Here is a 16,352-nt window from a genome sequence, read left to right as displayed (position 1 = left end):
TGTGCGGGTTGCATCACGATGTTTTACTTAAGATTCTCTGATAATTAAAATTAAAATTAAATAGCATTTAATTCTTCAAAGATGTATTTGGATAAAATGAAAATGAACAAAGAAAATTCCTAACTTTGAACGGGAAAGCAAGGTTTCAAGAGTTAGGAAGTTTTAGGCAACAACACCAGTTTAGTGAAATTGCAGACAAAACTACACTGATATTACAACTCAAGAGCAATTACCAAGTTTACAGGAATCGCTAACTGCATTCAATTTAGCTCTTGTATATTTTACGTTAAGACTTCTTGAGCCAAAGTTACGGTTATTTTGTCTTGGTAAATCTGTAGGTGACCTTCTACATATTCCAAAAAACACTCCACAGTCACACATACACACTCTTACATAACACACACACACACACACACACACATAAATACAGGTGCTTGACGAGTGGTCGACGTCGCGCGTATCGACGACTAATTTTATTGACCTCTGATTGGCAATTTCAAAATTGCAACGCACAGCTGAGCGGGGGTCACTGACCGGTTTTGCACACGCACCGGACTTCAGTGGAGTTTTTACAGTGCCGCGATATACCACGCCGCTTACGATTTCTCAACGTGTACTTTGTTTCTCGAACAGTGATATTTCTCTTTCTCCTGTTACTTTTACTTTTCTTCGCTGTGTTGTACTCTCCTTCTATTTATTTATTGGTGTGTGTACGAGTGAGAATAAATTGTGTTGTGAATAACGGTCGCATCATTTCGCTACCTCACACCCTCACATCACCGCATCTCTCACCTTCCAACACCCCACACCACATTGGTGACCCCGAGGAGCATCAAGATGAGCAACACCGAGGATGCATTTCAGGAGGCACGAAGTTTGCAAAATGAACCTTCTGACCATGTATGTAAGGTTGGAATTCGCATACCACCGTTTTGGCCGGAGGAACCCGAGATATGGTTTGCCCAAGTGGAAGGTCAGTTTAGCATTGCCGGCATCACAAGCGACTCGACCAAATTTAATTATGCCATTGGTCAGCTGGGAAACCTATACTCCAAAGAGGTCAAGGATTTAATTGTCAATCCACCCTCCACCAACAAATTTGAAAAATTGAAATCGGAGCTGATTAAAAGACTAAGTGCATCAAAAGAAAAGAAGTTGACACAGCTGTTGATGCATGAGGAGATGGGTGACAGGAAGCCGTCACAGTTTCTTCGGCATCTTGAAAGTTTAGGTGGATCGCAAATCTCAACCGACTTTTTGAAGACAGTTTGGGTCAGCCGGTTACCTACCGGCATTCAGACGGTTTTGGCCGGACAGACTTCTACTACAATTGAAGAGATGGCGGACATAGCAGATAGGATCAATGACCTGGTCCCCTCGACACCTCAGGTGGCATCAACCAGCCGACAGAGTGAGAATGTCGACTTGGCCATGGAGATCGCTGCTTTACGAAAGGAGGTCCAACAACTGGCCCTCAGGCAACGAAGCGGCAGATCAAGAGGCAGGTCCCGACTACACGACCGTCAACGCTCTTCGTCGAGATCCCAGTCCAGCTACCGGCGACACCCAGTCTGCTGGTACCACTTTAAATTCGCCGATAAGGCGACAAAGTGTTGCCCTCCATGTGACTTCAAGTCGGAAAACTCCAGAGGCAATCGGTAATGACGACCGACGATTGCCCTTCTTCAACTGGTCGCCTGTTCGTCACCGATCGCAAATCCAAGACACAGTTCCTGGTCGACACTGGGAGCGACCTCTGTGTCTTCCCGCGATCGCTGCTGCGAGAGCGTCGTGCCCGGACTACGTATCAGCTAAGTGCCGCTAATGGTTCTTGTATAAACACATATGGTTATGTTCATTTACAACTTGACTTTTGTTTACGTAGAACTTATAAATGGCGTTTTGTTGTTGCCGATGTGACTAAACCTATTATAGGTGTAGATTTTTTAAATCATTACAATTTAATAGTTGACTGTCGTAACAAACGTATTATTGACAATACAACATTTGTAACAGCTTGTGCGTTGCGAGTTAAATGCAACGACATTTCATCGGTCAAAGTCCAATCGGGTGACTCGGGTTACCACAAAATTTTGTCGGACTTTCCCGATATTACTCGACCATCCGGCACGCACCGTATCATACCACACAACACGGTACATCACATTCGCACAACATCAGGCCCACCAGTTTCATGTTCACCTCGTCGCCTCGCTCCAGACAAATTAAAAATCGCCAAAGAGGAATTCCAGACCATGATGGAATGCGGTATTGCTAGGCCGTCTGAAAGTCCTTGGTCGTCGCCGTTACATTTGGTACCCAAAAAGGACAACGGTTGGCGTCCTTGCGGGGACTATCGGATGTTAAATGCCAGGACAATTCCCGATAGGTATCCTATTAGGCATATACAGGACTTCGCTCACAGTATAGCAGGGTGTAAAGTGTTTAGTACACTGGATTTAGTAAAAGCGTACAACCAAATACCTGTGAGTCCAGAGGACATTCCTAAAACCGCAATAACAACCCCATTTGGTTTATATGAGTTCCCGTATATGAATTTTGGTCTTTCAAACGCAAGCCAAACGTTCCAGAGGTTTGTAGACGAAATGACAAGGGGACTTGATTTTTGTTATTGTTATTTAGACGATTTTTTAATTTTTTCAAAGGACGAAGTAGAACACAAAGACCACTTACGTATTATTTTCCAACGTTTAAAGGACTACGGTATGGTGATTAATGTGTCTAAGTGCGTTTTCGGGGCCCGAGACGTGTCATTTTTAGGATATCACATCTCCGCGAGTGGCACCAAACCACTAGACACTAAGATAGAAGCGATTAAACATTTTCCCATTCCTACTAACATTCGTCAACTTAGGCGTTTTCTAGGAATGATTAATTTTTACAGACGTTTCTTACCGCGCGCGGCAGAATTACAAGCGCCACTAAACAAGTTATTAGTTGGCATAGTAAAAAACAACCAGCCGATAACATTGAAAGATGAGTCACTCGATGCGTTCGAGCGCTGTAAACAATCCCTTTCAGACGCTGCGTTATTAGCGCACCCGGATTGCCAAGCGAAACTCGCACTTGTTACCGACGCATCGGACACAGCTATCGGCGCTGTATTGCAACAATTTACTGATAACGCATGGCAACCGCTTGCATTCTTTTCGCGCAAATTAAGTCCATCTCAAGTTAAGTATTCACCTTACGACAGAGAATTATTAGCTATTTATGAAGCCATTAAATATTTTAGGCACATGTTAGAAGCTAGACATTTTATTATTTATACTGACCACAAGCCGATCAGTTTCGCATTCCACGAAAGGAAGAAAAACTGTTCGCCTAGGCAGTATAGGCATTTAGATTATATCGCTCAATTTACTACGGATATTCGCCATATTTCCGGTAAGGATAATGTTGTTGCCGACACTTTATCGCGTGTCGAAGCGTTGGATCAACCTCTAGACTTAGAAGCCCTAGCTAACAGTCAGGCTACGGACCCCGAACTTCAAAAATTAATTACTGAAGGTTCGTCGTTACGTCTAGAAAAATTAGCATTGCCCGGGTGTCGAACCCCATTGTACTGCGATGTAAGTACACCGACGTCTAGGCCATTTGTTACTAAATTTTTCCGTAGACAAGTATTCAATTGTTTACATTCGTTGAGCCATCCAGGCGCTAATACAACAGCGAAGTTAGTCACAGAACGCTACGTATGGCCGAGTGTTAGAAAAGACTGTCGTGAATGGGCAAAAACCTGTTTAGATTGTCAGCGCTGTAAGGTTACGCGACACGTTAGCGCACCGCTAGGCACATTTAATTTGCCCCGCGCAAGATTTAAACATGTACATATCGATCTCGTAGGGCCGTTGCCGTTATCGGATGGGTATCGATATTGTTTAACTTGCGTTGATCGCTTCACTCGGTGGCCCGAAGCCGTACCCATCGCGGATATTACAGCGGAGACAGTGGCTAAAGCGTTGCTTTCGTGCTGGATATCTCGTTTTGGCTGCCCGACGGATATTATAACAGACCGCGGCAGGCAGTTTGAGTCGGCGTTATTCCAACACCTCGCGAAAATAGCCGGATTTCAGCACAAGCGTACGACTGCTTACCACCCAGCAGCTAACGGTCTCGTTGAACGCTTCCATAGACAGTTGAAAGCGTCCATAATGTGCCATGCGCGAGAAAAATGGACCGAGTCTTTGCCGTGGGTATTGTTGGGAATACGATCTTCATTTAAAGAAGACTTGAATGCGTCCACTGCTGAACTCCTGTACGGGGAGCCTCTTAGGTTACCCGGGGAATTTTTTGACCCTTCAAGTAGCGGTACAACTGATGTCAGTGACTTCATCGCTAGATTGCGCGCTTTTGCGCAAAAGTTAAACCCAACCCCGGCCTCGCGACATGGAAACAAAAGCGTTTTCGTTTTTAAAGATCTCGCCAATACCGGTCACGTCTTCCTGCGAGAAGACGCGGTGCGGGCGTCATTACAACCTGCGTATACCGGCCCTCATAAGGTCGTTTCTCGGAGTGACAAATCTTTTACTATATTGATTAACGGGAAGGAAGTGACAGTCTCGATTGATCGTCTTAAGCCAGCGTACATTTTATGCGACAACACCAACAGTACCGCAACTAATGACGAACCTGTGACTGCGGAGTACACGACCCGTTCGGGACGTAAGGTAAAGTTTACCGATTTTTATCGCCCTTAACCAGGTCTCTGGAGGGGGGTGATGTAGGTGACCTTCTACATATTCCAAAAAACACTCCACAGTCACACATACACACTCTTACATAACACACACACACACACACACACACATAAATACAGGTGCTTGACGAGTGGTCGACGTCGCGCGTGACGACTAATTTTATTGACCTCTGATTGGCAATTTCAAAATTGCAACGCACAGCTGAGCGGGGGTCACTGACCGGTTTTGCACACGCACCGGACTTCAGTGGAGTTTTTACAGTGCCGCGATATACCACGCCGCTTACGATTTCTCAACGTGTACTTTGTTTCTCGAACAGTGATATTTCTTTTTCTCCTGTTACTTTTACTTTTCTTCGCTGTGTTGTACTCTCCTTCTATTTATTTATTGGTGTGTGTACGAGTGAGAATAAATTGTGTTGTGAATAACGGTCGCATCATTTCGCTACCTCACACCCTCACATCACCGCATCTCTCACCTTCCAACACCGCACACCACAAATCTTTAAAAAGTTACATTTTACTAGTCACTTTAGAATACAACTATCTACTAAGTTCTGAACTAATACTAGTAATAATTAACTAGCTGTCGCCCGCGACTTCATCCGCGCGTAATTAAAAAAAACTTAATAAGTAGCGTATGTTGTCTTCCAGGCTACACACAGGCGTTGTACATCTATACTAAATTGCATCTAGATCCGTTCAGCGGTTCCGAAAATACCTTCTAATAAATCCATCCATTTAAAATTTCGCATCTATCTATATATATAAGAAAGTCGTGTTAGTTACACTATTTATAACTCGAGAACGGCTGAATCGATTTGACTGAAAATTGATGGGCAGGTAGCTTAGAACCAGGAAACGGTCATAGGATAATTTTTACCCCGTTTTCTATTTTTTTTTCCGCGCGGACGGAGTCGCGGGTAAAAGCTAGTTTATAATATTAATAAGATCTAGAGAAGAAGTAAATAAATCTATATTAAAGACAAAATAATTAATTTTGAATTTGTAACAACTGGCGTCCAATTATTTATATATTTTTGTTATTACTCAGTGAAATTAAACAGAACTTATCAGAATGTACGACAACAAGCGCTTAAATAAATGATATTGAAATAAAATCCACTTTAGTGCGAGATGTTCGCATTAGGTTCGAGTTAAAAGATATCGTAGAATCAATTTTCCGGTCCGGGAGCTCACGTTTCGTTAGTTTTTAATCTTTTCGGGTCGAGCTCGAGCTTAACTAAATTGATAGAATGTTATGACTTTCAAGTTAAATGTTAAAGATCAGCGGTCACCTAAAATCAATTTGTTATAAGTTGATAAAAATATGATGAACCTAAGTTCATGAAAGTGAATTTTGACTTTCTCGTAAACAGGGATTATGACAGTACAAAAAATGTATTATAGAGGTATTTTCTGATCTCATTTAGCAGACTGACCGTGGGTTTATGATTTCCAAAATCTCCGTTTCAAACATATCGTTATTTCTATGACAAAAATTATGATTTTACACAGAGATTTTTGTTGACAACGTTAAACATGTCAGCTGTTAAGTAATATCTTACAATTAGATAAACAGTATCGTTCTCAGCTAGTTTATCTAACGGTATAAGTTAGATCGGAGGCTCTCATCGGGGCATTTTCAGTAGGGAAATGTTACAAGCAATTCGGCCCGCTGCCAAATTGTCCGCTGGAGTGTTCCATCACTCGCGGACTGTTTGAACGCTCTCGTTTACAGCCTCGCCTGTTTTCTCCATACAATTTACAACTTTATAGGCAACCGTTTCTGTTTAGTTGAGTAAACTTTCGAAGCATTTGAATAAATATTTTATAATATCCCTAGATTGTATTGTTCTATTAAATTATTGTGATTTTAACAAGAAATTTGTTGTACTATTTGCTATTGACATTATTAAAGAGAAATAAGAACACAGTACTTCATAAAAGTATTCATTCACAACACAGATTACCATCAAATTAAGTGTAGCGAAAAAAATTACAAAGGCGGAACTACAAAGTAATGAAAACTGAGTATTTTTCGTTTTTGATACAGCTACGGCGCGGCTCGTTCGAGCGCGTGTATTTAAATTAAAATTTGTTTCCAGACAGAACCGAACACCGATCGATGTTTCATAGTTTGGCAACGTGACTGATGATCTATCGAATGTTGGCTTGAAATGAAACCTGTTTATATGCAACGCAAGGTACATATTTAATCAACGGTCGTATGAACTTAAATATTACGTTTGTGCTCACTTAGTTGGTTTCTGAGACCAAAAAATCATTGACAAAAGAAAGTATGTTTTAAATAGAGATTTTTGTCTCGGAAACCCACGGTAAAAAAGGAAAATACGCTGAATTTTTTACCTTTTGAATTAGATATCATCATCACCATCAACCTGCCCTTATCCCTATGGAGGGTCGGCACAGTATGTACTATTCCTATCAGCCGTCATATCTGAATTTACCCCCTTCTTACGCATACCCTCTTTCACCTCTTTCTTCTTTCACTTTTGAATTAGATATATAATATAAGAAATTAAACTTTTTTGCTTATAATTTGTATTAAAGCGATAGAAACAGTTGGTATTGACATATCTGACGTAATCAAAATTTCCGCTCCCTTGTCAAAGAAAGTTTTCACTCGCCCCCAGCTTCCCGAAGCTTCTACAGGAAAAAAAGACTTTCAATTTTAAACCCGGTAGCGTATACCATAAAAGTAGTTAACAAACTTTTAAAAATTGCTTCTAAGCCGAAACTACCGAAAAACTTCATTTTTTAAATACAAAAAAAAAAACAATTTTTCCTGTAAAATCTGTTCAAAAACGAGACAATATCATTTTGCATACGAAAGAGACGTGTTATATGAAAAGTCTGTATTAATATAAAATTAAAAAGTAGTAACAAATAAATAAACGTAATAGTCACGTAATGTACCAAGGGGCGCAGTAAAATATACAAACACCACTATTTGCAATTACTACATCAGACGTACTCGTAAATGGAATTCCATAGTCTCTGTCTACCTTCTGGTATGAGCGTGAGTTATGTTGTGGTTGTATTAGATATAACATCACACTTTTATTTCTTTAATACAAATTTTAACAGAAATATCTTATAACTCTCCAAAGTATTTGAATTTAGTGAAAAATGCGGCAATTCGTATTCTAAAACAGCAAGAATTATGAAATTGTTTTGCTCAAGTTGCGGCTGTGAACAATTTAACAGAACTTAACAAAGTTCGCTCTAAGAAATCCGTGCGTCGCCTCTTACTTACAACGAAGTTTAAACAGCTGCTATTGTTTTTATTTGACCAAGTTCTCTCGCCGTGGCACCCTCACTGAGGCAACCTAGCCGAAGCTACTCTACGCATTATGTATCAAATCTTTGAACTAAATATATTATTTGAGTATTGATAAGATGGTATGTGCACTAAAGAGAGAAAATGTCACACAAAATTAGTGTAATCTTTTCTGATTATAAAAAAAAATTATTACATTATTAAACAAATTTCAAAATTGACTAAATTCATTAGTCAATTTTGAAATTTGCCGAATTATCAGTATAAAACAGACATTTTCTTCAACGTGGTCAGTATTAAAAGATATATGTATGTTACTGCCAAACTAACAAATCAGTTAAATCAATATTGTACAGTCGATTGTAAAATGTTTTCAGCGCTGCAGTTGCCGGCAGTTAGGCTAATTCAAACTTTCTCCATAGAAAACCGTTTCGGAATTATTCAACAAAACATTTTTACTCGTTTTCTTATTTGATTTATTTCTTCGACTAGATATTAGAAAAATTATATTTAAGTTTATCTTTGTCAAATATCCGCAACACTAATTAGAAACATACACAATTAAACAATGCCTATAGAACCTCCAACAATGCCTTCATGAACCTCTAGCGCCATCTATCACTACACCCGTGAAACTCTACATTCCATCTCTTTGATCAAATCAGCAACTTTCTTTGTAATACAATACCTCCTGTAAAACATTCCTTATTCAAATATCTAAAATTATAAATGGGAATGTTCAGATGGAGGGATTTGAAGGTATCTCAGTAATGGCTTAACGAACCTTGATGAAATTTGGCATTGATGTAGTGTAGAGTATAGGTCTGGAAGAACACATAGGCTAGTAACTAGTTTTTTTTAAAATGCGTAGACGAAGTCGCGTGTGACAGCTAGTAATTAAGAAACGCATCACACATTTTACACTTTACCTCTAGTAGATCTAACAACCAATGTTGTCAAAGAAACTTAAACCTAATTACTTAACTTTTCCTCGTACCCTCCTTTTTCTCAATTTAGTTGAAACACTTAAGTTTTGAATAATAATATAACTAAGATTTTTTATAAGAAGAGTCTATCTTGTCACAAGAAAGTTTTAATGAATAATATCAACGAAAGCAATTACATGTAGCAAGTTCCCCGCTGCTTACGCGCTGTTTCCAATTTATAAAATGTCGTTGGCGACGTTCAGTATTCATCAGTATTTGTTTTCAATCGCAGAGCAATCTTCGCTCCCCAGCTGCCGGTAGACAAAATTGCTCCTCGCCCATAAAACGGTGCATATTTTTGAAGTCAAAATAACTCCTTTTTCTTATAATAAATCTACAGATAAAAAACCAGGTATAAAATGGATTTCCATTTGAGATCAAGGAGTTAATACTGCAGAGACAGCGTTTTGCGGACTGCTACAGGATGTTCTTAGTGAGTGCCATTAACTAGAGGGGTAGCAAAAACGTGGTGTCGCGTAACCCCGATGTGTCAGCGGCGTTCCGGCGGTACGGCGGCGTTGCGGCGGTGCGGTCCTAGCTAATGGCGCGCATATCTCACCCGCTCCTTGTTCTTACTCAAACCCAACCTCCACGTAAATAATTATCAAGTGTTTTTGTCAGATATCCTTTTTTACCTTCGTTTATTTATTGTTCGATGTTTGCTAAAATGACCATTGCCTATCTTCCTTCAAAACGTATCTAACAATTTTGTATGTAAGAAGTAGGTAATGTAGCACAAATTTACGATCTTAATTCTGAACAATTTATAATCTCAAGTGATCTGAAGGGTGATTATAAAAGGATTATTTGAATTGAAGTTACTTTTACTAACAACCGTCGGTGTAACATTTATTGTGTTTTTGAGAAACCTGTATAAGCTTATTCTGTTTGCGGGTGCAGAGCGCGGTTGGAGCGATTGACAATTTACTTATAACAAGACAACTTTTTCCATTCCATTGTGTAATTCTTGTGTAAACTTTTTATAATAAAAGTCTAAATGATTGACAAAGATATATTAAAAAAAAATCTATTTTTGTAATTCAAAATAAATATCTTAATTTCATGAATAAAAAAAATTAAAACCATCATAATTTAGTGATTAAATTTAACACAAAATATGAATTAAAAAAGACATTTCCAATGATATCCATAATTTTTATTTAATGACAAGGGTCCAAAGTCTCGAGCAGGTGCCCGCTTCTGAGGCAGTAGATAGGGAACATGAAAAAGATCTGCTCATGACACAAATGCGGACGCGGCGACTGATGATAACGTTTATCATTACGACTTCAATGAATTCCTTACATCCTCCATTCATTTACGTTTCTCATTTTGAATTCATAATAGAAAACATTTAGCTTGACATCTTACATACTTATTATTAACACACTTTATGCACAGACACACGAAGTTTATTAAAATTATTAGTTGTTTTGAGATTCCTAACGCTAAAAATTGTGATTTAAACTCATATTCTAAGTGTGAAATTAACTTTAGGTCAATTATTATTGAGCCAAAGGCATAAAAGAGTATGTATATTTGTGTATAAAAATATATACTAGAAATAATGACGTTCAAATTCCTTCCATATCGTTCGCGTTGAAAATATTTTTTCAATTACTTAAATGTTCGCCGTCTCTTTTTGTCGAACTTAATGAAATTCCGATAGCCTAATAAATATGGTCGTTAGAGCCTTTTATGAGATCGCTTAATGAGTATCTACAGCTTTTTCGATTTAAATTAACGCAACTCCAATCACTCTGAATACGTTTTATTACTTGCTCCGAAATCGTTTTTTACAAAAACATATTGTCATAGCTCTCATTCTTTGAATGATAAAAAGAGAGAATAACTGTTTTATAAATGTTGCGGCAATGGAATATGTGTATAATGTGTTTGGGACAAGACATATTCTTGACAACAGAGGGCGTGATTCAAATCTCTCACACCTGAGTCTCCACGATATATTTCCGGCACAAATTCATCAGAATTAAATAAAGTTAATTTCAATAAAAAAAATAATAAAAAAGAGTATAAGAAACATTCTTATAATTTACAGTTTTTTCTGGAATCAAAGAAGCAACATGTTATTTAAAGATAAACATTGTACTAACATCCAAAGAGGTTATATGTACATATTCAGTAAAATCCAGTATTATATAGGTACAAATAGCATGAAATTGAAAATACAAAAGATACAACATTTTTCTATTTTCCTTGCATCTTAAGTTCGTAGTGAGTTGTCTCATTTCTACGAATTCGCGGCACAAAGCTAGCGGTGATGGTAAGCAAATAATAATGAATATGAACTCGGCATGACTCAACAAAGTGGTAGAAATAAAAGTAGCGGATTTAATAATTTCTTATACAAATACGACATTACTATTATAACATTTAAAAGGATTGTATTTCATAATTAATTATTTAATAAAAAAAAAACTTATAAGTACCATATAATAATATTGAAAGTAAATCTTAACTTTTAATTAGTAAATGGTGATAATACTTGAAAAAACAAAGATCACATAACTTCGAACTTTGCCAGTAAATGATTGGTAAATCATAGGTTCTTCCGGTAAATCCTGAATTCACATAAATATGCACTGTTGAATGTTACCATATGCTTTAAAAAATGCAATTTCTTCACTTCTAAGAAAAACTGTGATCTTTATTTATCAAAAAATAATACTTTATTACTTTTTATCACTAAATGTTAGTATTATTACAATCTAACGGTTGCGATTAACATCGATTAAGCGACCAATCCGAGCGGCGTAACTGCCACAGATTATGGCTGCGATTATCCAAAGCCAGCTGCGGAACATAAATTAATAATACCAGATAGTTCAACGAACTAATTAAATACCTTATTGTTTTTATTACTTTCTATTTGAAATTCCTCATCGATTGTAATCAGTTTCATTGTTAGTCAGTCAGTTTATTTTTACATTTTCCTGTTTCATCTAGACTTTTGTTTTACAAAATATTGTACTGTAATAAAATATTGAATCGTATTTTAAAAAGTTATTCTTCTGAGTTCATTCTAACAAGTAAGCTTTATTTAATTGGAACACATTACTAATGAAGGGTCTATTTTATGAAAAAATTCATTATTAAATTGTTAAAAAAATTTATTAAATTTACCTCATTGATATGGTTTCATAATTGTAGTAAAATTATAAGTATGAAAATTCTCTAGTAGACCGGTTGCGGTATCTGCTTAGTGGAGCAAAACAAGTGCTATTAAAAATTCCGACAACTCCCCCCTCGATCCCCTTGCCACTTGCGAGACAACCCTTGGGGCTGAGATGTTATCGCGAAATTATGCCATCGCCTTCGCATAACACAGCGTAAACTAAGTTTTTTACATAAACTTTGAGCCAACAAGTTTAATAACATTGTATTATATAATAATAAAGTAAGTCACACAACACATTGACGTAATCCACTGTACCTTTATAGATATACAGTGAAAATCTGTTATAACGTCATCGAAGGGACTACTCATATTGAGTCGTAAAAACCGATAGTTGTAACAACCGGTGACAGGTATTAATAGGAAAGATATGTATATAACATTCAGCCAGGACCTTTGATTTTGGTCAATTTAACCGGTATATTGTTCTAAACGATGTCGCCATAAACGGTTTTGACTGTATATAGAAATTGTAAAACAGCAGTATTAAGACCGTTATAATATTTAAAGCTGAAAATGTAACAAATTTACAAACTGAAAATGAAACGTCCAAAAAAAAACTTTTTGCGAACTTTCCAAAATGTAATGGAAAAAGTTGTCTTATTTTAACACACACAAAACAGTGGGAGGCCTCACTTTAACCTTCGAGATGTAGACGTTTGTTGAATACATTGTGTATACGAAACCTTAATGTTCTAGAAATATTCTATTTCCTTATCATTAACTTGTCTTCTATTTCATATCGGTAAAATATACATCAAATGATCACCTTATCTAGATCCGTTCGATACTATCTGTTAGCTGTAAGAATTTCATCTATAATCGTAAATTTTATAAATCATTTAATATTACTAAGCCAACAATAGCGAAAAACATTGTACAATTTTTGGCCTATTTCGATTTAATAGATGAATTATCAAATATAGATAATCTAAAATAAAGTAAAAAATATAACAATAAACGAAGCAGACGAAGCACTATGTTGGGGTAATAAACCTCATATTTGAACATCTGGCAACGCCGGCCTCAATATCTTACCGAGCAAATTTCCCCGCATCGAAGTCGACGCGTTTTATTCTTCTTCCAATTTCCCGAAGCCACCGGCTTGTACCGGCTCGAAGCGGATCGTACCAGATCGCGGTGCTCGCATTTATTAATATTTGTTTTCAATTACAGAGTGATCTCGCTCCTACAGCCGAAACTACCAGAAAAACACTCATGTCACGATACCTAGAAATCAATGATCTTCATATTGATTTGTCTCAAATATAACAGATAGATTCCAAATGTAACAAATGTGTCTTTGCGTTTTTATTGTCCTTGAAAGCATGTATATGATAGTATGAAAACAATTACATCAAACTTTAAAATTGAAAAAAAATTTGTTGTCTGGTGAAATCTGAGAATACTACCCGTAGTATTTACTTATTTCATTTGTAGTAATATAGTCGTGGGGAACGTCCACACGACTATGTTAAAACTAAAAGGCTTTGCAAATATTCATCAGCACATATAAAACAAAGCGTTAAGAATAAACATTTTTAATCTTACATAAAAATGGAAGAAATATTTTGGTAGACGTTTTAAATTTCAATCGTGGGGTGACATTGTTCCCTCAGACAACAATGGGGATGATTTTGACTCGAGTCTGCTACAACAATTCACTCAGCGACGCCAGAAAAGAAAAGAATTAATGGATTGAATAAAAAATCTGATGTCGTTACCAAAAATACTAGTTACTTATACAGGTCAAGTGAAAACATTTTCAAGACATAGAGGAAAGTTTATTATACTTATTAAAATGCATTAATAAATACACCGAGTTTATTTTATCAATTAAAAAATATCACAACACATTACACATATATTTATTTATATTAATTAAAATTATAAATTAATAAAATAAAAATAAAGCTTACTCTTGTAATGTGCACCGCTTCTCTAAATACGAGTATAAGCACACACAAGCTATATCAGCTATGTTATTACAATCCATTCATAAATAATATCACATCAATCTTAAGAAACAAAATCAATATTATCCCGAAGCGGTAGGACAAGTATAAGAGGTGGTGCACATTCTGGTAACGGGACTGAAGACGGATATGGTAGGACAGTTGTACTGGTACTGTATGTAGGTGCCAGTAGTGGTGAGCACGCACAGATAGTAGGTCTGGCAAGTGGTGTCCGCGCTGTTAGCGAACCTACCAGCCGCCGTGCACGTGAAGGCACACACGTAGTTCACTTCGCACAGAGTAGTATTAGGATTGTAGAATGTCCCGGTTGGACAGGTTAGTGTCGTCTCGAGGAAAGCTCCGTTGATCAGAACGCACTGGATGTAGGAGGAGCAATCGGTCGAAGTGGGATCCGCGACAAATCCATCGGTGGTACAAACGGAGGAGCTAGTGGTGTTGGTTGAAGTGGTATTAGTAGAAGTGCCGTTACAGGAGTACGCGGTGGTGCACTGTGCAGTAATGGGATTGAAGAGGCTGGTGGTAGGGCAGACATAGTTGTAACCGATGTAGCTGTTATTGGAGGTCACCAACACGCAGAGAGTGTAGTTCTTGCAGGTGGAGTCCGCGGGGTCCGCGAACCTGCCTGCCGCCGTGCAGTTGACAGCCCCATATGCCAACCAAGCCGCTGATAGTATCTTAAAAGACAGATTATTTAAATAAGGAATTTATTCGAAGAAATATAGTATTTAGTTAAGAACTCCGTTAGAAACAAATTAGACACACAAATCAAGAAAAACTCTGTGAATATAACGTTATATTTCGTTTTTTCTCGAATTTTTTATTCAACGAACTTACAATGAATGCCTTGATTATCAATTTTCCGTACATGTTTTCGTGTTTGTTGGAATTTTGTGATCAAACGTTTGAAACACCGCGACTTTTTATACCATGCGAGGCAATAAAGTGGATTGTATCAATAAAAATGGTAATCCTGTTTGCTACATTAATGCAACGTAGTTGACATGCATCAACACATCAATGTTACTATATTTTGATTTCGTCTGAAGAGCCCACTAAGGAAATCAGAGCTTATCCTAAATCAGGGGTGACTAGGCTATAGTCAACCATGGTAGCCCAGTGCGGGTTTCCTTTCCAATTATGTGCAGCTTGAATCACGATGTTTTTCCTTCACCGTAAGAACGTCGGTTAGATGTACAAAGACGTAAAACAAAAATAGAAAAACACATTGGTACATGTCGGGGTACAAACTCAGGACCTGCAGATTACAAATCAAGTGCTTATTCCCTGAGCCATCGCGCTCTTATATATTAGAATAATATAGATCAGTATTTTAATTATTATTATATAACTAGCTGTTGCCTGCGACTCAGTCCGCGCGGATTAAAAAAAACATAATATTGTAGACCATGTTCTACATCTGTGCCAAATTTCATCAAGATCAGGTGAGCATCCATCTAAACTTTCGCATTTATAATATTAGTAAGATATTGTCTATTAGATTTCATACTTCATCATAAATCACATTTTATCACAAAAATACGAGTGTTTCAAGAAAAGTTATTGTGTGCGTGAAAATATACATGTCTAATATTACACACAAAAAATTGTCATCTGTTTGTCATAGTGAAGGTTTACGATGCCATGATTAAATTTTTCATTGAAGATATGAATTGTTAAAGCTATATATGAGAGTCGTGTTTAACAATGGATACCTTATCTATTGAATGTCATAAACTGATAGGGAACTGATGTAATGACATCATGAAAAAAGTAAACGACTTCAAACTTATTACATGCAATTTTAAGAATGATAAAAACGTATCAATATAACCGCGAACATGGTACATGTGACCGTTTGTTTGTTAATCATATTTTACTGTATTTAAATGTGCTGATTGAGTATTATTACAGACGTAGGGCATGTCGTGGGACCTCCTGCAAGCTGCAGTAATAAATACCAGAGACTACGACACAATTTACTACTTTTCGCAAACATAAATGTGCTATAAATTGAAGCACCTTAGCCAATGTATCAGCTACAATGGAACTGTTAGCGACGCTCCATACTATTTGGATCGTTAGCAATTCTAATGCGTTCTCCATCTGACCTACCAAAATCGACTCTCCTTGATTGACATAAGACTTAAAATAGCATGAAGGAAAATTATCC

The 16,352-nt window shown here is 37.2% G+C and overlaps 2 protein-coding genes across 2 annotated transcripts; one reads left to right on the top strand and one right to left on the bottom strand.

Moving 5' to 3' along the window:
- Positions 1–837: 837 nt before the first annotated feature.
- Positions 838–1,662, top strand: LOC123722159. The gene has a single exon (XM_045683032.1). The coding sequence runs from the start codon at positions 838–840 to the stop codon at positions 1,660–1,662; it is 825 nt and encodes a 274-aa protein (XP_045538988.1).
- Positions 1,663–14,125: 12,463 nt separating this feature from the next.
- LOC106711483 (probable endochitinase) lies at positions 14,126–15,066 on the bottom strand. The gene is made up of 2 exons (XM_014503804.2): positions 15,017–15,066; positions 14,126–14,856 (listed from the first exon to the last, which is right to left on the bottom strand). The coding sequence occupies exons 1-2, from the start codon at positions 15,047–15,049 to the stop codon at positions 14,245–14,247; spliced, it is 645 nt and encodes a 214-aa protein (XP_014359290.1). The 5' UTR covers positions 15,050–15,066; the 3' UTR covers positions 14,126–14,244.
- Between the last annotated feature and the right edge of the window lie 1,286 nt (positions 15,067–16,352).

The sequence above is a fragment of the Papilio machaon genome, chromosome 20, assembly GCF_912999745.1.
Source record: "Papilio machaon chromosome 20, ilPapMach1.1, whole genome shotgun sequence".
Classification (NCBI taxonomy): Eukaryota; Metazoa; Arthropoda; class Insecta; order Lepidoptera; family Papilionidae; genus Papilio; species Papilio machaon.
Note: the sequence above shows the minus strand (reverse complement) of the source record. Positions and strands in the feature narration are given on the sequence as shown.